This window comes from Podarcis tiliguerta (genome assembly GCF_965153285.1).
Source record: "Podarcis tiliguerta genome assembly, chromosome: 5".
NCBI classification, from domain to species: domain Eukaryota; kingdom Metazoa; phylum Chordata; class Lepidosauria; order Squamata; family Lacertidae; genus Podarcis; species Podarcis tiliguerta.
In genome coordinates this window covers 53,178,098-53,200,294 of record NC_139538.1, presented here as the reverse complement: position 1 = coordinate 53,200,294, position 22,197 = coordinate 53,178,098, and the positions used below count along the sequence as shown (strand labels likewise).

The 22,197-nt window shown below is 42.2% G+C and overlaps 1 protein-coding gene across 12 annotated transcripts in view; it reads left to right on the top strand.

Annotated features, from left to right (window-relative positions):
* Positions 1–1,313: 1,313 nt before the first annotated feature.
* Positions 1,314–22,197, top strand: part of ATE1 (arginyltransferase 1) — a 71,859-nt gene continuing 50,975 nt past the window's right edge. For 4 of the 12 annotated variants that reach the window (XR_014510964.1, XM_083439688.1, XM_083439687.1 and 1 more), the window contains exons 1-8: positions 3,415–3,677; positions 5,434–5,497; positions 6,944–7,006; positions 7,950–8,053; positions 8,281–8,532; positions 10,379–10,602; positions 13,385–13,513; positions 16,507–16,635. Coding sequence is in view for 11 of the 12 variants with exons in the window: in XM_083439688.1 (XP_083295814.1) it covers positions 3,569–3,677; positions 5,434–5,497; positions 6,944–7,006; positions 7,950–8,053; positions 8,281–8,532; positions 10,379–10,602; positions 13,385–13,513; positions 16,507–16,635 (1,074 nt within the window). In the remaining variant the exon portion in view is untranslated. Of the gene's footprint in view, positions 1,730–3,414; positions 3,678–5,433; positions 5,498–6,943; positions 7,007–7,949; positions 8,054–8,280; positions 8,533–10,378; positions 10,603–13,384; positions 13,514–16,506; positions 16,636–22,197 lie in introns of those variants that run through there. The other 8 variants (XM_083439692.1, XM_083439690.1, XM_083439693.1 and 5 more) reach the window with 6 other exon arrangements.

The following is a 22,197-nucleotide window of genomic DNA, read 5'->3' as shown; positions in this document are numbered from 1 at the left end:
TGTGCAGGAGCTTAGTAAAATTCTTACTTAGTTCGTTGCATGTGTAGTTGGCTAGGGGGGACTTAATATTGGCCTAATATGAGCCCCTCTGTCACCAGCCTCCATAATATGGACTTAATCACTTATGTGCATACATCTAACCCATATCCTGTAGTAGGGTCATATTCAGTTTATTTCTCATGCCCACCCCATCTGGAAACCTGCAGGACAATTAAGACTAAAATCTAAGGTGAAGGGAAAACTGTCTCATCCAGTGCCCTGCCAGGCTCATGCCTACAGGGCAGAACGGTGCTGCTCTCCTCTAGGCCTTTTTCATTATTATTGTTTTTTAATTACTATTGGTTTTTTTGTTTGCTTTACTCCCTTTGACAAATAATCTCCAACCCTGGCATAGTCTCTTTTCCCACCCCCCCAGTTTGGGGAACTAGTAGGGAATTGGGAAAGCTCCATTGCTATTGCACTTCTTCATATCAGGACTGTGGGGACATTTCTGTGGCAGCTGGAATAGAGACCCTTGAGTTCAAATTTATGTGGCCTGAGAGAGAAATCAGATGGTGCTTATGGCCCTTGGAATGTCATCCTCGGAACTAGAGAACTGAAGGATGAATGTATTTGTTTGAATCTATATCTTTCTGTACTCAAGAAGATCAGAGTTTGAAGGAACTATCCTTCCTTCTAGTGTGATTAGTACAATATTAAAATACTGGATTGTATTGTTTAAACAGCTGCCGTTGTTACCAGCAAAGGATGGTCTGAAGGCAGAATAAATGCTGATCTGGTCCTTATTCTTCCATTAAGTGTTTAGGTTGGCAAGTGTTATTGGCTATAGTTGCATAAATGGCTCAACTTTAAGCTTCTAGTTTTCTTTTCCCTCTGGTGTGGTAGTGGCAGGTGCCTATAGCAGTCGGAGACTTTCATGTAAGTGATTGGTGTACCAGCATTTCTTCCCAGAAACAAAAGGAAGAAGGCACATGTTCTCTCAGGTTTCGTGTGCGAAAAATTAATATAAAAATATTGTTAAATGTGTAAGAGCAAGCTATTTCTCATTCTGCCCCTTGTCAGCATGCACTTCCACATGCTAGTGAGCCCTGGATTTAGGCTAGCAGAGGAGTTTGGGAGAGAGAATTTCGTTAAATTGCAGCAAATCTAGCGTTTTCCACACTGACTTCTGATTCAGAGAAGCGGGTGGCCACCCTACTTACGCCCTCCAGATGTTTCTGGACTCCCAACTCCCTTTAGCCCCTGCCGGTGTAGCCAGTGGTCGGGGATAATGGGAGACGGAAGTCCCAACAACATTTAGAGGGCCACTTGTTGCACATCCCTGTGTTAGCAGCCGGCTGTTGAAAGCTGGGGCTCTGAAAGGGGACATTCCAGTGCAAGCGCGGCTGTTTCCTACCCAGAAAGCAAGAGGCACGTGCTTTGAGGTGGGGAGAGCGCTCCTGTTTAGCAGGCGATGGTGCTCCTAGAGCCGCATCCTCGGGAACTGAAGCTCATTATTTCGGGTGGGTGGAACAGGTGAAGGGCAAGGGAGGGGGAGAAGCTTGTCAAAGCGATCGCAAGGTGGAGCAGGTGGCTCGAGGTGCTCCGATCCCCCCTCCTCTGCCAACGAGGCATCGTAGCGCAAGCAGGGACCGGCTGGGCATCATGGACTCCGTCGTGGCCTACGAAGGAACGAGAGAGGGCTACCGGTGCGGCTACTGTCACTCTGCCGGGGGGAAAGCAAGCCACGGTAAGAGCTGGAGGGTGGAAGAATAACTTCAGGAAGGCCCTAACTAAGGGGGGGGGGCGGCGGAGAAGGTAGGTGCCGATGTGCCTGCAGAGGAAATCCCCGATTACGTAGCGACGGCTACCAGCAGCACACCTGTCGCGGGTGCATTTTTCTCTCCGCCGCTTGTTACTTAACGCCCTTCCCTCAGTAAAGATGGCGGAACTGGCACGCCCTGTCCGTTGCTTTTACGGAGCCCCCCCTGTGCTCTTGCCCTTCGGAAGAAGGGGCCGCCGCTTGCCCCGCTCTCCGCCTGGGAGTTAATGGCGGCATTCGTGTTGAGACTTTTCGTGTCCTCGCTGCTGCCGGCCGCCTTCCTCCCGAGAACCAGGGAGTGCCACGCAGCCCTTGCATTTGCTCCCCCCCCCCACCCGCTGTTAGCAGCCTCCCAGCCGAGGAGCTACAGTAGCCCAAGTGAAAACTCGAGATAGGGCAAGGGCTATAGAAGTTCTCCTTCGTCCTTCCAGCTTTGAAACAAACCTTCAAGGCTCTTGGCTCCAAAAAAAGTTGGTTTTTAAAGACAGAACATCGGAGCTTTTGAATGGGGAAACGTAGTTGGGCGAAGAGGAAATTAAGAGAAATTAAGCCCGCGAAAAGGAGGCGTTTAGAGCTCTAGTCTAGCCTAATACCCGTTTGCTCAGAAGTAAGGCTCTTGCAAATGAGTAAACCCCACTGAACACACCGTTTGGTCCCGCACAAACAGTGGGATTTACACCAAAATAAACTTGTGCAAAAGTGAAGCTCGGCTGAGCTCAGTGCGACTTGCTTCCGATGAACCTGCATAGTTGTTTTGTCGTCTATGAGTTTCGTGCGACGTTTTAAAATGTCAGAAAGCCGTAAAAAATTGGAAACCTGAGCACTCTAGTCCTCCCTCCTCAGTATGGCAGTCTCTGCTTAAAAGTGAGTCCCACTGAGTGGGTAGACAGGGCTGCAGCTTCAGTAATGTTTATCCTACTGACATAATTTAAAGCAGTAGTTTGCTCATTAATCAGATTGTATGAGAAGGACAGGGAAAAATAGGCTAGGCAATTAGACAAAACGGAAGGGAAGGGTATACTTGGCCCCGGAGCTGTGGAGCAGATGTTATAATTATTTTGATAGTTTATATGTTGCTTCCCCAATGCCTGGGGTGACTTCAAGTGGAAATAAAGCTGTCGTCCTATGCTTCTTTACCTGGGGAATCTCATTCTACACAGTGGGATTGATGCCCAAATAAATACAAGCACAGCGTGCAAGATGTATGCACGATACCGACACAACTGTCAGAACTGAGAATTCACTGGCTGCATTAGCGACACAGTATTGGGCTATTTCTGGGGAAATTTACAATGCCTTTCAAAGCTGCATAGCAGGCAGCAAAGTGAACAAAACAGGTGAAAGGTTCTCCCATCATTTCATCTCCATCTGTTGATGGATTTCTGTTTGCCACGATGGTTTTAAAGACAAATAAAAACCCCAAAACCGTGCCAGAAAAAGAAACGATATCTATGTCTAAAGGGTTTTTTTTTTAAGGCAGAGAACACGATAGACTTAAACCCGCTGCAACGAATAAGAAGCCTGTCCCTTTAAGACGCAGTATTTACTTTTGATGCCTCTTTTTTTTTTTTTTTTGCCCCGCACATGGAAGATGCGAAGCTGTGCAATGGGCTCCCGGAAGTCGCGACAGAAAGCGAGGGAGACTAGAGCCCTCTCCCTGCTCCACCCAAACTTTTGCCCTTTGCTAAGATGGCGGCCGCCGGCGCTGCTGCCGCTGCTTCCCGGGGCCCCTAAAGGGTTTGCAGCACCCTAAGCCGGCCGGCAAAGATGGCGGCGGCGGGGGGGAGTAGTTCCCCAAGTATCGTGGAGTACCTGGGCGGAGATGACGGCTACCGCTGCGGCTACTGCAAGAGCGACACCGGCAACCTCTCCCACGGTTAGGGTCCTGAGGGCGGGGAGAAGCAGCAGAAGAAGGGAGGGCGCTGCGCGCGTGTTTCCCTTTCCTTAAAACTACCTTTTAAAGAAATAAGAGCAGAGCGCCAGATGCATGGAAAGTGCGCATGGGCTGAGCTGGGCCTTGGCTTCGGGGGGTCCGAAATGATTCAGTTTCCTTGCAGCCCCTTGGAAGTCTAGGCGGGTTGGTGTTCCCCGGTCCAAGGCGGGGTGGGGGGCTTAATGAAAGCCACAAGCCCACTTTCTGGGTACCCCACTTCCTTCTAGGGCAGTAGCTGAGGGGCTGCCACAAGGAGATAAGGTAACGGGGTGGGTTACTCCTTTCAGGCCTCCTTTGAAAAGCCAGGGACTGCTGTGCAATCTGGAGGGTTGCAGCAGGGATTGGGAAGGGACACACACACACACACACAAACCTGCATCCAAAATCCAAACGTGTTAATGGTGTAAACCAGTAGTTCCCAACCTTTTTCCTTTTGTACTATGCCCCACCTAAGCATCTCTAAAATCCTGATGCCGACCCCCTGCCCTGTGACATAATTCTTATTATTAAAAAAAAGTGAACTATTCATGTGGAGGAAGCCTAAAAGGCTTGGTCTAATGCATTCTCAAATTGCCCCCCTTAAAAATCAAATTGCCCCCCTGTGGGGCATGTGCCCCATGGAGGGAACCACGGGTGTAAACTTTCATGAACTCAAGCCTTCTTCATAAAAATGGTTGGTAGTTAGTTACTGTCCTCTCTCTGGATCCTTTATTTGCTCCCCACTCCCTTCCCTGTTTTGTGTTTTGTTTTGGCTCTCAGAACCAGGGAGAAGCATGGGGACAGTACAAAAGGCCTGGCAATGTGACTGCTGAGAGGGTTAAAGCAGAGAAGGCAGGCTTCACTAATGTGCCATATTGTGGAGAGTGGCTAGCTGGAGCAAGGTGTAAAACAGACTGCCTCTTAGCAGCTGCTAAGCAGTGCAGGGGTTTCTTTTGAGCTCACAGTCCTCCTCTACACAAAATATTTGTTCTCCAAGCTCTCTTCATTTTGGCTGCCTAATTGGGAAGGGGAAGTCATGTTGTTGTTGTTAAAAGAATAGGGTATCACAAATCCCTGTTGATCTACAGCTACTCACCCAAAGATAGTAATAGGCCCTCTGCTGGGTTAAAGAGCAATATTGTGGGTGTGAGCAGGAACTAATGAAAAACTGACAGTAGAGGAGGAGGTTCAATATTTTTGAGGAAAGAAATGGGTTTTGTTGCAAAGAGGCAAGGGGTGGGACAGTAAGGAACAATGGGACAGAATAAATGGTGGGCGAATAAACACAGAGCTAGATTTGGCAGAGTTGCTGAATGCCTGTGAGACAGAAGGAGCAGATAGAGGTGAATGTCAAAGGAGGACAAGGAGGACTTGTTGCTAATGCAGATAGGACCATTTCCCTTAAGCATTGACTTGGGGAGAGTAATGGTGGGAAAAGCTAATGGAGCGTAGTAAATTACATTGGTCAGTGGGATTGGAGTAGAGACTAAATATAGGGTGTTGAAGTGTTGGGTGGATGTAGCAAAACTAGTGAGGAATGTGGATTTTAATGTTCATCACAAAGTTTTAATTTTAGCAGTGGTTTTTTTAAATAAGTTTTTGTGTTGCAAAGAAATACAGGAAGCAGTAGCTTTCCACAGGAACTGGCTTTGTTCTCATTATTTGAAGTGAAGTTTTTATTTCCCCCCCTCCCTCATTTCTTGTTTGATGTGTGTTTCAGGCATGTGGGCTCATTCACTGACTGTCCAAGATTACCAAGATCTTATCGACAGAGGTTGGCGAAGGTAAGAGATGCTATCTGAGCACTGTTGGTGTCACTGAATCCAGTGTTTCAATATTAAAGAGCATATTGTGGAATTCAATTGAGAATTCAATCCTCAATTGCCACATTTAATTGTAAAAATATATAAGATCATAAACTTCACATGGTACCATGAGGAAACTGAAAGGGAAAGCGTTTTCAAGTCATGCTAGCAAAGTGCTGCTCTGCTTGTGCTTCTTCAGTCTTAGCTTCTCACTCCTCCTCACAGAAAATATATGGCAGTGTCTATTTCTATTGGGGAAAGAGTGTAGACTTATCTCTAGTTAACCTGGTTTGGAGGACCTACTTAACTTTTGTGCCTATGTGGCCTTCAGCTCAGGCATAGTAAGCTTATGGTCCTCCAGATATTGCTACACTCAAACCCCCACCATCCTTGGTCATTGTCCATGTTGGCTGGGAGTTGGACTACATCCTCGAGCATCTAGAGGTCAGCAGGTTTTAGTGGCAATTAAGGAAGAAGTGGGGCATTTGCTGTGGAGAGAAGGCAAGGAGACAGTGCATAATTCTGCAGCCCCCTTACGGTCTCTTTCATCATAAGCATAAACTTCAGTTTGGCCCTTCAAGAGCTCCCATGCCATGAGTGAGTTCATTTCATTTCCTGCTCTTTTTCTGTTTTGTTGCAATACCTATACCAACTGTAACTTGTATACTATCAGAAAAGTTCTCCATTTGTGAATAGGGGACAACTTGACTTCCTTCTAAGAGAAGTCTTTTTTTGGGCCAGTAGCCCATTTGAAGTGCTTCATTTAAAACTAAGCGTCACCTAAAGTGATCATTATTCTGGTAGGTCTTGGTGCAAGAAATTGACCTTCTTGAAAAGAGGGGCTCTAGACTTGAGTGGACCTTTTCAGAAGAGTTGGGGCCCATGTTCCATCTGGCCTATGTGGAGACTCCCACCTTTAGTAGATTTATGTCTAGTATTTCTCAGCAGAAGACTTCCAGGCGTGGGCAGCCTATTTCTTCTGAGTCCCATAAGGCCAGCAGTCATAGTGCAATAACTCCAGAATGCCGCTGCATTGCACATCGCCAAGAGACGAGCTAATTGCTTTGGATGGTTATGATCATGTGCCTCGGAGAGCATTTGGAAAGTGGGGTATACATTTCTTAAATAAATATGTAGCGACAGTTTAAATACAGTGGTCTCAGACTGGTTTGCGCATAATGCTAAACCCTGGTTTAGTGTATTGTTCTTTAACAAGACTACAATTCCCATAATCCCTGACCATGCTGGGTGGGAATCATGAGCATAGATTAGCATTATGTGTGACCCAGGAATCGTGGTTTAATAAGTTATTTAAATAAGTTATTTAAACTTAAATATGTTTAAATAAGTTATTTAAACCTTATAATTCATGGCTATTCTAAGAACTAAACATACATTTTAAACAGTTTTTTTTTTAACTTATAGGAGTGGGAAATACATTTACAAGCCTATTATGAATCGTACATGTTGTCCTCAATATACAATAAGGTAAGGCAATACTTCTGTATATTTTCTTGAATGTCGACTTATAGACAGATTCAGATATCTGCTTAATCTGAATATTAATAGGAAATGGTGACTCATGATGTCATTAAAGCTATGAAGCAGGTTGCTGTGAGGGTAAACAGTTTATTATGAGCAAGCAGGTTGGAACCCTGTGCATAAAATGCTTTTAGTTGTACTTGTAGTGTTGTAAAGAACCTTGCTGAAAAGAGATCTAAAAATATCAGAGTAATTTGTACATTGCAAGACTTTGAAACTGTGTGTTCTGCTGGGCTTTAATTCCATGTAACTTCTCATCCCATTTTAGTGAATGCAGGTGATTAAATGTTAATGTTGTCATAATTCCAAACATCCCACAGAAGTATCGAAAGAGCATCACTAACCACTAATTAATGAGGCATTGTTAACAAAGCCTAAACTTTTCCATGGAACCTAGACTACATGACTAATTGATAACATACATATCAAATTTTTGTTTAATATACTGTATTATTTGGTGGCATGGGACGCGGGTGGTGCTCATGGGACGCGGGTGGTGCTGTGGGTAAAGCCTCAGTGCCTAGGGCTTGCCGATCAAAAGGTCGGCGGTTCGAATCCCCGCGGCGGGGTGCGCTCCCGTTGTTCGGTCCCAGCGCCTGCCAACCTAGCAGTTTGAAAGCACTCCCGGGTGCAAGTAGATAAATAGGGACCGCTTACTAGCAGGAAGGTAAACGGCGTTTCTGTGTGCGGCTCTGGCTTGCCAGAGCAGCGATGTCATGCTGACCACGTGACCCGGAAGTGTCTCCGGACAGCGCTGGCCCCCGGCCTCCTGAGTGAGATGGGCGCACAACCCTAGAGTCTGTCAAGACTGGCCCGTACGGGCAGGGGTACCTTTACCTTTATTATTTGGTGGATACCTTGACTGTATTCCCTTTTTCTTTTTTTTTAGATGCCGGGCCTTACATTTCCAGCCTTCCAAATCACATAAGAAGGTTCTAAAGAAGATGTTGAAGTTCTTAATGAAGGGGGAAATTCCTGTAGTGGACAGTGAAGGTAATAAGCGGTCTTTTAAACATTACTTACTGTTGTGGTTTTGTGCAGTTGAAATTGTTGTGCAATTAAATTTCTTTTTTACTTAGATCAATAGGTCAAGGGCATGTAAATTATATAGAGCTGTAGCTGTCTTTTAAATTTTAATTATTAGTGTTATATAGTGTTTTTTTATCAGCTGTCCTTTCTCTTTTGCTCATGGTTTGTTCTAATTTTTTCCCTATTTACAGTGGAGCCTATGGATTCCCACACCAAAGATACTGATGGCTGCAGTTTTTTCTTAAAAGACGAACCAGGAAGCTGTCAGGCTGAACTAAAACCCCTCAATCCTGATCATTTGGAGAAGGTGGAGAGTGGGGAAGGAGAAATAACTGTGAAGAAAGCAGACTCAGAGCATATTGAATTGTCTCATGAGAAAGTTAATGCCAATTCTGGGGAGCCGTTGGAGTCAGCTAAAGTTAGTCCCGCAGTTCCCAAACCAGGTAACTAATCTTTAATATAAGAAGATGGCAAGATAGCTTTGCACCTTCTTTTTTTTCTTCCCTGTTTGTCTTGTGCGATTTCCAGAAAGTGCAGATGGTTCAGAGTTCAGCGGCCAGGTTGCTCACTGGATCAAGACAGCCTGAGTATATAACACCAATCCTGTGCTGAGTATATAACACCAATCCTGTCCAGTTTCTGGGCCCAATTCAAAGTCCTACTTTTGACCTATAAAGCTTTATGTGGCTCAGGACCCCAGTACTTCAAGGGCTGCTTCTCCCCATATGAGCAGACCAGGTCACTGCAATCATCATCTGAGGCCCTTCTTCATGTGTCCACAGGAAGTCTGGAGGCTGGTGACATGAGAACAGGACTTTTCTGTCATGGCTCCCTGCTTGTGGAAGGCTCTCTCTAGGGTGGCTCACTTGGCACCATTATTATCTGTCTTCAGGTGCCTATCAAAATCATTTTTCCTTCAACCAGGAATTAATTAATTTATCAGTAGCCTCTTTTAGTGGGTGGGGTGTTTTAATCCTGCATTTTAAAAATATGAATGTGTTCTAGATTTTTCAGTTTTGTTTCGTGCTGGTTCTAATGTACGTGCAGAAACCACCTTCTTGACTGTTGGCCCCGCTTTGAGTTACTTTTGCAAAAAAACGGGAGGGGGGGAGACTAATGAGTGGCTTACAAATACAGTATTATAACTTTATACACGAATAGGAAATTATTTGTGCTGCTTAACCTTACAAGTGACGAGTACAAGTGTTTTGGGCAAGGCAGACATATACAGTGGTACCTTGGTTCTCAAACTTAATCTGTTCCAGAAGTCCATTCCAAAACCAAAGTGTTCCAATACCAAGGCACACTTTCCCATAGAAAGTAATGCTGTACTATAAAATAAATAAGACACTATTGTAGGTGATAAAAATTAAAATTATTATTTTTTCCTTTCCTGCACTGATGATAGTCATTGTTTGGATGGGGCGCTTTTATCCATTTCCGCAGTCACGCAATCAATCAATCAATCAATCAGTAGCTAAACTGGGTTCCACACAGTCACAAAAACGAATTAACTGAAAAAGCCTCAAAAACAAAAGCACAAAATAAATAGCAAAAAAAAGAAGAAAAAGCGCCAAACTTAATCCATTCTGGAAGTCCGTTTGACTTCCGAAATGTTTGAAAACCAAGCCGCAGCTTCTGATTGGTGCAGACGCCCTGGAAACAATAGCCGATAGCTGAATTGGCCATACGGCTTCCAAAAAATGTTTGAAAACTGGAACACTTACTTTCAGCGTTTATGAACCAAGGCTTTTGAGTACCAAGGCGTTTAAGAACCAAGGTACCACTGTACTAAAAAACAAGCAGTACATACATTTTGTGTAGACAGTAGTTGGAACAGATAAGCAAGGAAGAGGGAGGGAGGGAGGAGAGAAGGCCATTGCTATGCCATATGAGTTACCTAGGCAGAATAGCTGTTGTTTAGGAATGTTTAAAGTGTAAATAGTGCTGTGCCTTTTACCCAGCTGGCCACTTTCCTCTCTGGCAAAGGGGGCGTTATGTGGCATCACATTCTGGTGCTAAATAAATGCCTGTTAATTGATCTGACTGGTGTTTGGTATTGATTGGAGCATCCAGGCAAACCCACAGGGATACTGGGGATCACCCTGGTATTTTCCCCAATATAAGCACAATAATAAAATGTAGCTGGCGCGTCAGAAGAGGATTACATTTTTGCTTATGGTATTAATTGCCTTTCTTCCAGTCGTCATAAAAGTATACAGATGAACAAATGTAGCTGTTCTACAGCACACACTTTCCCCATTGAGTATGTGCACCTTGCCTTTCTAGGGAAAGGAGCCGACTTGAGTAAGCCACCCTGCCGTAAAGCAAAGGAAGTAAGGAAGGAACATAAATTGCAGAAGACCCTTCAGAACCAGACACAAAATCCTTCGCTGCAAACTGAGGCTCAGGTTTTGCTTGGCCAGCGCTCGAAAGCTAAAACCAATCAGCCCAAATCAATTGAAGACTTCATTTTTGCCTCCTTACCTACTGAACCTGTGCACCAGTTAGAGGTACAGAAATACTTACTTGGATTGACGTGATACATAGAGCCATCATGTCATTCTTGTACTGCTGCTTATGTTGAAGGTATTTGATTAGTCAGATGTGAAAAATGTTCTACTTTTAATTGTAAAAATTGGTTGCATTATAACATGCCTTGGAGTCAGTTACTGGCATTTGAAAAGTCCTGTGATGTTTTCAGTTTAGCCTCATAAGACCTTGTTGTGTGTATGTTAGTGTGTTCAAAACTTAAGTGGATGTGTTCTTTGCAGAAACACAAGAGGGTGCTGTGGTTCCATCTGAATGAATAGCGTAGTACATTTCCAGAACAAAAATCACATTAGTGGAACTGTAATTAGATATTAACGTTATATAAAATTAGTCCCCTAATTTGAAGTAAAAATTAGAAATGACAAATAGCTAGATTTTTACATTACTGAAGAAGATGCTGTTTCACAAAGTATTTTTATCAATTTCCACTACCAGACTCCTGGCTATAATTTGTGCATTTCTGGGAATTTTTAAGGACCTATTTTCCTCCAGATATGCATATGATGGCATAGGAGGCTATTACCTATTCACCCCGTGAGAAGAATTTCTTAACCAGTTTTGGGCAATGTGCTGAAACTTACATACACGGTAGCTGACAAAGAATTACTTTATCCTCTTGGCCACCACTTCCCTGGGCACCAAACAGCTCCTGGGAGAGCAGTGCTTGGTCCCTAGGAAAGTAGGCCTTGCTGCTGTGAACCAGTCTTTCCAAGCAGCCCCTTCATCTCCTTCAAAATTGGTGGAGGGGGGAGAGAGGATGCCTGTCACCACTGTTCAGCTGGATTTTCTGTCTCGGGGGTTGAGGCTGCAAACCTCTAGATCAGTAGCTCTCATCCGGTGGGCCACAGAGTTCGTCACTGGCTACTGGATATTAAGAGCCACTTCCCAAAGCCTGGCAAGTAAGGGAGAGTGGGTCCCACCTGCTGGTGGTGGTTACAGCCCTTCCCCACAGCAAGGGGCCTCATGCAGGTAGAGAGCAACAGAAGGTGGCGATGGTGAATGGTGGCAGGGCTTTTTTCAGCTGGGAACCTTTGCTCTAGATCAGGCATCCCCAAACTCGGCCCTCTTTGGGACTACAACTCCCATCATCCCTAGCTAACAGGACCAGTGGTCAGGGATGATGGGAATTGTAGTCCCCAAACATCTGGAGGGTCGAGTTTGGGGGTGCCTGCTCTAGATGGTCAAAAGCACACCCTGGCTGAGTATAGTTCCCTCCCTTCTGGGCACTTAAATTGCCTCATCCCTGATTCTGTCCCTGATCTTATATTTTTCCATCTTGTAACTTTCCCTTTGTCACCCTCCTGTCAAAAACCATTTGCATGTCATGTGCTTGCCTCCTGTGTTTTGACCCACCCTTGCTTCTGTTTTAGCTTGTCTCTGACCCTGGAAGGACATTTGACTTTGGCTCCTTGATTACTGCCTAGCATTAACATGACCTCTGACTCCGCTTGCTCTGTTCATTTGCGATTGCCACGCCAGGTCAGATTCTGTTCAGTGTAGCACCTAGCCATGACAGGGTATTTGCTTGGTCTCTTGCAAGACGTGACTCATAGCCAAGATGTAAGGGAAATAGTTTTTTCTTATTGAGAATTGGATCAAAAATTTGATACATTAGCCTTAGCAGAGAAAATAGTGAACTTGAGGCATACATTGGCCCAGGTCATGTATCACATTAAACTATGGCTTAAAACAAACCATGGTTTGATGTGAGTGACTAACTCGCTGGTGCATGTTGCTGAAAAGTTTCTGCAGTGCTTCTTCCCCATTCTTGCCATTCCACAGGTAAAACAAGTCAGGGTCTAGTTTGTCATGTTGTCCAAATGCAATCTATTATTTGTTTCCCTCCAAACCATGAGTGGCAACCAGTATTTGTTCTTGGCTTGCTTCTCATGCCTTGTTCTGGCAGGTTTGTTTATTTTTTCTTAGGAAAAACAGCTATAGTTCCACTAATAGCACATTTTAAAGCATACATTTATGTGTGCTAAGTCTGTTTTCTATTTGATAATGCTGATATTCTGGGGTTCTGTGGCATATAGCGAAAGAAGAGGCTGAGACAGTAATCCTAAACACCCTTATTAGGAACTAAGTCCCATTGAACTCCTTGAGACTTCGGAGTTAAACATGCTTAGGATTGAACTGCTAGTATATTATGGGTTGACATGAAGTTGTGGTAATAGGATTTAAGGGAGATTAAAATTATTCGGTTGTGTTAAAAGAAATCTCATCAGTGTTCTTGTCCTAGCATCTCAAAATAGTGCCTAGGTGATGGTAGGTAGCCAACAGCAAAGACTGATAGGAAAATTGCAGGAAGAAAAATGACCTCCTGCAATTTAAGGGTGGATGTGAACCTGAGTAGCAACTTGTTTTTGTTCTTACAACATGTATAGAATATATGTATTTATGTTTGAATAATCCTTATTATACAACTGCATGATTCACTCAAAATTGATTTTGTAGTAGACTTTGTAAACTATTGAGTAAAGTGCACGGTGTTTACAGAACAATGACTGGAAACTAAACTTAAATGGTTACATGAAAAATAATCTTTTCATTTCTAAAAATAAAAAATAGGCGTAGTGGAGCATAAAGTAACATTGGCCTCGAGGGGGAAATGGTTGTTTAAAAGTATTGTTGATTTCATTGTGTAAATGTTGATTTAACCATAGTTAGTTTCTAACTGTTTGTATTCTCCCCAGCTTTTGAATGGCTATTATTCCAATAATGAATATCTTTCTTTGGAAGGTGAGGCTGGTGCAATCATCTCCACCAAGTTCCCTGTTCAAAGCCACCTTTCAGGAGTCTTACCAGGTCTATAAACGTTACCAGATGGTTATTCACAAGGACCCACCTGATAAACCAACCGCCAGCCAGGTCAGACACAAGCATGTTGCTTTGGTCTATTCTGAGACATTTGGAAGCTGTTCCTTTAAAATAATTAATAACCATAGAAACTTCAAAAAAAGAAAAAAAAAAGATATGAATTAAACAAAACTTAAATCCTGGAAGTACAAGGAGGTTTTGCATATCTCATGAGTGCCACAAATAATTCAAGACATTTTCAAGCAAAAGGAGAAGCAATAACGGGGTTTGCTTTGACATTGGAGATGGTGCATAAAGAGGAACAGGTGAACTAGTGAAATACACTTTAAATTCCCCAAACAGTAGGGTAGCTAGATTTTGAAAGTTGTTCTTGCCTCTATAATGGGTGATCCTACAGGGCTTGAGTGTGTTTCACAAATATTTGTAAACAGCTTTGAGGGCTTTTTAAAAAAAAAATCAAGTGGTGTATAAATTTTATGAAATAAATAAAAATTAGGGCACAGTTAACCTTGGGTTAAATTTATTCTGAGGTCCTATCCATAAAGTATGTTGCATATTGGATGGGGAAGGAGAACAAAGTTTTGGAAGAGTGTGTGTGTAGGATGAAATGGTTTCCTTACACCTGTTCAACTCTTTGACTTACTCTTTACTTTTTACTTTCCATCTTCATTCTCTTCTGCCCCTAACATACCAACCTTTGCAAGGTACTGTGAAATTCTGAAAAGGCCCATAGTTTCATTCAGGCAAGAAGACATGTGGTATCTAGGATATGGCTACTCTTCAATCAGTACCCGTTATTTCTTTTGCTTCAATGTGTTGTTGATGCCCCTGTCCCTACTGCAGTTTGCTCTCATATCCTCATCTATCCTTTGGCAATTCCTTTTCCTTAATGTAGGCTTCTTCTTCTCTCTCCTGACAATTCCCAACTCACTTTGTTCACACTGTCGTGTCTGCTTTCTTTGGCAAAATATCTGAATTCAGCAATGGAAATAAGTCACAAATAGTGATCATTTTAGTGTGTGTGTGTGTGTGTGTGTGTGTGGTGGAATGGTTTTAGAAAGTGTTAGTGTTTCCTGCTAAGCATCAGTTGGATAAAGGCATCCTTCTCCATTCAAAATGTACAGTGGTACCTCGGGATGCAAATGGAATCCGTTCCGGAGCCCCGTTCGCATCCTGAACAGAACGTAAGATGCGACAGCGGGTCGCGTTTCGCCGCTTCCGCACATTCGCGTGATGTCATTTTGACCGTCTGCACATGCACGAATGGCGAAACCCGGAAGTAACGTGCTCCGTTACTTCCGGGTCGCTGCGGAACACAAACCAAAAGCGCTCAACCTGAAGTGTATTTATCCCGAGGTATGACTGTACTTTGTGACAGACTTGGGTCCTGACTTGGCTGCTGCTGAAGGGTGTATCCTCTGAGTGGAGCTCCACTGGGGATATTCCTGCTGGCAGAAGGTGTGTGGGGAGGCAACATTAACCAATTCTCCCTTGTGGTGCCTGAAAAACTGTTCTGGAGGACTGGTAGGATCCTCTGGAACAGCAGTGGCAGGGAATAGAGAGAATCTGCTGGATCAGTAATCATCTCTGGACAGAAGGAGCCCTTCTGTTTGTGGAAAGCTAAATTTGGATTCCAGCCTATGTAAATTGTGGTGGGTAGCGTCTTATATAGTGATGGATTGTGGAAGATGGTAGGGAATTTAGTTCGCAGAGTAGATCATACTTTATGGATAATTCCTTTGGGATTATGTGTATTCAGAACTGGCCTTTATGTTGGCTGGGATTGACCAAACAGAGTGACGAAGTCCAGAGGTGCAAGAACCTAGATGCCTAGTCACTAGTGCCTAAAAACGTATCGTATTTTTCGCCCTATAGGATGCACCGGACCTTAGGACGCACCTAGTTTTTTGGGGGGGAATAAAGAAATTTTTTACCCCCCCCCCCCAGTCGCGGCTTCAGCGCGCCCCGCACTCCAAGCAGCAGGCTGCTATCCGCAGCCTAGGGAGCCCTGCGGGAACTCCCGCGGGCTCCCCAGGCTTGCTGATAGCTTCCTGAAGCCAGGAGAGCGAGAGGGGTCGGTGTTCACCGACCCCTCTCGCTCTCCAAGCTTTAGCGAAAGCCTGCATTCGCCCCATAGGATGCACACAGATTTCCTCTTCATTTTTGGAGGGGAAAAAGTGCGTCCTATAGGGCGAAAAATACGGTAATATAGTGACAAGCATGTGGATTAATGTAGAAGTCAGGAAGCAGGTTTCTCCTGTATGACTTCCATTTGGGTGCAAGGGAGGCTGAGTACCCCAGTGAAGGCCAGAACTTTGAACATGTTGATATTGTGCAGCTCTGTTGGGGTATTAGTTCTGCCATTTACAATGCGTGATTAAGATATTTGAAGTTGTGGGAAAGGTTTTTGGATGAGAATTGTGTATAGCCCTCAAGTTTACAAACTCTAATTGAGAACTTCTGATAATCTAGAACTATTCTCACTAGACCGGTAATGAGTAAACCTTAACTACAGAGCCAGTTCACTTGAAGCATTGACCAGGCCTTTGGTTTAACATCACTGCTTTGCCTGAACTGAGAGTACACTCTAGAAAATATATGACAACTCAGGATGCAGCGAAATATTGGTTGTAGGGGGCAAGCTTGCCTTCCATTATTGATCTTATTGAGAAATCTCAGAATTCACCTCCTTCTAGAACATGAGACAGTCAAATCCTTCTTGACTTACCTGGAATTTTGATTGTGTTATCTATTTTGCATGGAGAGATAATTGGCATAGAATTTTAAGTGGCTCTGAGTATTACTGTTTTCAGCTGGTATGCAAACTAGCTCTTCCTGTTCCTGGAGTGCAGAACCAGCCTAGCACTTAGAATGCCACCATTGCTTCAAATCTTAGTAATACATTTCTGCGGTTGCTGGGCTTCCTTGTATGTCTCCTAGGAAGAGGCTTTGAAATGGATTTGAGGAGATAGCATACTAGCCTTACCTTCAGAAGCATTTGGACAAATGCCAACAAAGTACCTTTGTTTTCCCTTGCTCTGAAGGTGAGGTTAGTACCCGTTTCTTTAGAGGACCCGCAGTTCAAATCATCTTTCACCCAGTCTGCTGCTTTATTTGCCAAGTATCAGATGGCCATACACAAGGACTCTCCTTTTGAATGTAACGAGTATCAGGTACAGTTAAATGCATGCACTTTTTTTGTCCTTATTATCATTGGTGGTGTGAATAACGGGATATTGAATTGACTTTCCATCAGATCTGTGAATGTGGTGGGGGAATTAGGATTTGGCTGTGCCTTCCAGCAGTAGCATTCTTATGTACTCAGTATTTTATCTGTGTCCTGAATCAGTTGGAATAAGCTTTCTACTGTTCTCCTAATCCAGTTATTTGGAAGTAAATCCCAGTATCACCAATGGGATTTGCTCTGAAATAAGTATGCTCGGCCCAGGTATAGTGCAAGTGTAATATTTCCTGTTCTGTCATGGTGTATCCTTCCGGTTTGCATGCTTCTCCCTATTCTTCAATCTCTTTGGTTCATGTGCTCAATTTCTCCCCCATCATCTTCTCTTTGGCTTGAAGTCCTTCATATCCCTTTCCATGACTAACCATGGTTAGCATTACACCTGAATTGCAGTTAACACTAGCCATGGTTAGCTTTAAACCAGAGTTTGAAGTGGGTTTAAAAATGTGGTTTAATGACTAACATTAATGTCATTTCAGATGGAATGCTAGCCATGTATAGTACTAAAAGTGGTAGGGGAAGGGATTTGAGTGGAAGAGAAGAGGAAGGGGTCAGATTGGAACGTGCAGGTCAAAAAAGACACTAGAGATCAGTCAGTGTTATGTTAGTAACAGACATAAGATTAGTGTTTGATTTAGAAAACTAAACTCATGGCTAAGACGAAAAGCCTCCTGTTTCACAGACATTTGAAACTAAATGTTATGATCAATTTAGGATTGACAACAATTGAAATTATCAGTACAAGAAATCTGGGCCATTTCAACATCACAGCTTAATGGAAAGTTTAAAGTTTTACAGAAACTATATAGCCAGGTGTCATAACTTCTGTGTGTGTGTGTGTGTGTGTGTGTGTGTTTTGTTTTTTGAAAGCTTAACATCAGTTATGGCTACAGTTCAAAATACATTTACTGCAGTCTCTAATCTCTTGTTTTCGCCACTCCTTTTGATTCTATACATTGCCTCATTTTCTTGTATTGTTGTAATATTGAAAATTAACTTGCTTGCAGTCTGCATCTTGAAGAATTTAAGGGTAGAATGTTGGGCATATTGCAAGTGTTTAAAGGTCAGCAGTTGCCCATTTTTGATGTAACAGTAAACCATGGTTTAGCTCTATGTGCGGAGCCGGTGCTAGATTGTACTCAAGTATTCTGACAGGAGACAATGGAAACTTTCCACTTCCAGTATTAAGTCAGTCTCTTTTTCACTATTTACCTGGCCAGCATCGGTTACTAGGAATTCCATGCAGGCAAGTGCATGGAATTCCCTCCAGGTGACCAAGAAGGCTGGTAAAGGATGAAAAGAGCACTCTGTTTATCCTTTGCCAGCCCCATGTGCTTCATGTCTACTGCTGCTTCTTTTTACCAGGATTGGATTTGTTGAAACAAGCCAGGATCAAAATGTGAGTTTTGATCCTGGCATATTAATAAGAAGCTGTGGGGGTGGACTAAGCCAGGCATATGTAATCAGTGTAACCCCTTGCCCATGGAGCTCTTTTGCTGATAAAATCAAACCTCCTCCCTTCTCTTCCTACACCAGTAGGACACCACAGTTGTCATGTTCAGTTTGGACTGAGATCAAAGGAAATCTTGGTTTCAGTAAAACCTGTATGAATTAGGTGTGATTGGAGACTTACTGAGTGAGTTGCTTTTAAATGGTGCCTGTTGGATATATGGAATTACTTCATATAAAGCTATTTTATTTGCTCAGTTTTCTCATATATATATCTATATCTTTGTTGTAATGCTGGATTTTTAATCTGCTTTTCTGTTTATTGTCTTGTTTTATTATTGTTTTTATTGTAATTCTGATTTCTTTTAATATGCAACGTAAGCTGATCTGGGAGCCTCACTGGCTGAAGAGCTGGAGCAACAAGTGCATGAAAAATAATAATTATGCAACATTTTAGAAAGAAAAAGTGCTGAGGCTATCTTCATCCTGCTTTATAAAATGGCTATTACCTTGGAAAATATGATTTAGGCATCTATTTTTTTCAAATTAAATATGCGCTGCCTACTTCTAAAAAACTTATTTTGAAATGATATTATGTTTATTAGGATTTTAGAATGCCATAACAATTTCAAAAGAACTGTTACACAATGGTAAATCGCCTTCCCAGTTGACTTTGGGTTAGCCTTTAGTTTAATAGTTTGTAAGGTGAACCCTCCCTCTCCCCCATTCCTGGGTAGGAAAAACATACAGTATTTATAAAGCCACTTTCTGTGAGCAAAACTAGACATGTAGGTGTCTTCAGTTCCTTTTTAAAACTTACTTTTAAAAAAGACTGTTTGCTGCTAAAATGATGAGATATAAACATGTTGTTAACATTACATATGTGTAAGTTATCTAGGTTTGGTTCACAAATACATTAGGAACTATGCAATTCATTTAGATCAACATCTGGGATACTTGTTAATATCAAGTGCCAGATTAGCAAATATGCCATGAGAATTATTTTTATTAAATAAGAAGTTCTCTGGCTAGTGATAGGTTCATAAACAGTTAACATTCATTTTCATTTTTAATATGCTGTTAAATTGTTTCCCCAAAAGCCTGCCTGACGAATAGAGCATATCTGTCAGGGTTTGAAAAAAGTCACACTGTGTTCAGCAGCATTTCTTCCTAGGAAAGTAGATACCAAGGCTTGCACCCTTAATTTATTGCCTTCATAGTATTACAGGTTAGCCCTTGGAAAAGGACTACTAGATCTTAGGAAACAAGTTTGCACAGAATATTTCAGTATCTAGACTAGGATATAGCTGTAACTGACTCCAAATGTAAACGTTTTAACATTTTCATCTGATGTTCAAGTAAACAATTGTGTTGATTGTTAACACACCTTTCTGTTGCAGGGAATGGATTATTCAGTGGCTGAGCATGTAGCCTGAGATCTCCAGCCACTTTTAGTTGATATTTGACTTCCACATTTGCCTTACTTGACAGAGGTTGCTAACTCTTGTACTTATTAGGAAAGAGGCTTTATTTTTTCATTTCCCCCCAGCATTTAGTTTTCATATAGATCAAATTAAACAATTAAGAATCAGTCTTATTTCCTAAAATGGAAAGATGCTTGCAAACAGGGTATAACTTTGTAATATTTTCTATGCCGTATTCTGTTCCCCCTCCAAAAAACATCAAATAAGGCATATTGAGCTAAATATCTACCTGTAGAAAGTGAGATACAAAGCAGTCTTGTATTTTGCATGCACATAGCAATAATTAAATGTTGAGGCTGCAATCCTGTGCAGTCTTCCTTTTGCAAAGTAACCCATGAAAATGTACTTCATTGCAAACAGTTATAATAAAGGAATTGCACCATAAAAATAAACAAATGTAGAGGCACAAATGGCAAAAGGCACTGAATAACAGAACTGATTGCAAGCAACTAAGTGAAGATTAGACCATCCGACAGACTTTACATATGGTATTTCAAGGGGTGCAACCTACCTGGCAACAGCTCAGTTAGTAGAGCATAAGACTCTTGATCTCAGGGTCGTGGGTTTGAACCCCATTTTGGGTAAAAGATTTCTGCATTATTTACAATTCTATAACTATGATCATATGAGGTTTTGATATGTAGGATGTATGACAGGAGCACATGATGCAGGAGCTTTGAAGCAGTATGAAAAGAAATTGGTTTTAAATAAACTTCTAGCAAATAGGTGGAAGTGCCTTAATCATTGGACTTTTAGAAAGAAGAATATAAACACTGGTTGCTCTGAGACTCTGAATCCCAGAAACCTCGACCAAAACTTCTTCAAGCATCTAAATGTAGTTATCTGAGGGAATTGATATAATATACCTAAGTTAAATGCATAAATCACATGAAGGCAGGGTCAGTTTAATGCATAAGTAAGAGTTTGTTTTAGAGACATTGCTAAGAGACTTTCATGAATTCCGCAGACCTTTTGTGGGAATGGATTTAGGAGCTCATGTGTACAATTTGTAGAGTGTGTGTGACAAACCAGATCACATTTGTGTTTATCTTCTGGAGTTTTGCTGCAGCTGTTCTGTCAGGCATCCAAAACACCTTCCCTACTTTCTTACACAATGCATACATGTTTTAATGATTTTTATATTAAATCACAACCTTTGTAGTTTTTCCTTTCATTGATCTAGGAACTAGAGTTTGAAAGTTGAGTGGATTATGAACATGCAGTTTTATATTGCCCACTCTCTTATGAAAAACGATTCTGACAACATACAGAGTTCCTGACAGTTAAACAGGCTGTTAGTCCTTGCTGTGGTGCCTTAATGGAATGGAAATTCCTCTGAATTACCACCCACTGTTTCAAGGACATCAGTGTAACTACATGGTGTTTGGTGCTTTTTAAGTTGAAAGAGATTTTAAATAGTCTTCTGCTCCCTACAAATGTCTGTCTCTGAAACTGGTTCCATAGCAGAAAGGGCATATTGCTCCATAGCAAATGCTGAAGCGCTCTGAATGGCTGATCTGCATTGGTACTAACAGACTCTCGCCTATTAAAAATAACGTTTTTATTTGCTTTTCAAATTTGATAGTGTTTATATTGACAGCAGCTTGCACCACTAGCACAGCGTGTCTTCAAGTCATAATGTTGCGACACACAAGCTGTCTGTGGATCTTATAAAGTGTAGCCGTCAAGCAAAACGATATGTGCAGGGTTTTCCTGAGGAAGACAACACCAGCGTCTTTTCTCATCTGCATACTCCCCATTTCTTTTTCAGTAGGAAACAGCAACCTCTCAGTGGAAACTTGCCATGGCTTGTGCCTTGGAATTAAAATTCTAAATAAAAAGTGCAGGACTTTAAATTAACATACACATGCAGCAGATTGGATGGTCTGCATCTTAAAATCTGCCTCCTTTATTATGTCAGGTAGCTCAAATTTATCGAGTAATAAGCACTTTTTGTTTAAGTAAGCCTCTTCCTTCTACCTGGTGAAGAGGTCTCTGTAATTTTTACAATTTTAATGTTCAACTGCTAGCAGCAATTCCATTACAATTACCGTACTTAACTATTTTTGTGTCTCTTCCTTAACACAGTATCCTTAACACAGTTTCAGGAATACCAAGTGTGTACATGGATTACACTTCCTTTATTATATAGTACTTTGGTGCTATTTTTCTTAGAAGTCTTTAATATCAGATTCTCAGGACTAAAGTTATGCCACTACTAGTACTAACAAGGTTATATCTGATTAAGAAGTTTAATTTTTAAAAATATATTTCCATGTTCTCTCACTGCCTTTGATAACAGGGTTGCTATTTTGAGGCTGCCGTATGCAGTTTCCATAATGCTCTTTTTGTTAAAACTCATGTTTGGCAATTAAGTCCCTTTATGGTATTCTGAAGAAACGGTTTACATCTGCAGGGTAACCAAAACAAACCAAGTGGCAATTACACCAGTTAGAAAACATTTCCATACATGATCATAAGTCTGACAGTAGTTCTCTCAAATAGCCATAGTTAACAATTTTATTGCTGTTTAGCCTTACTGAAGCAAGCATTCTACTCCA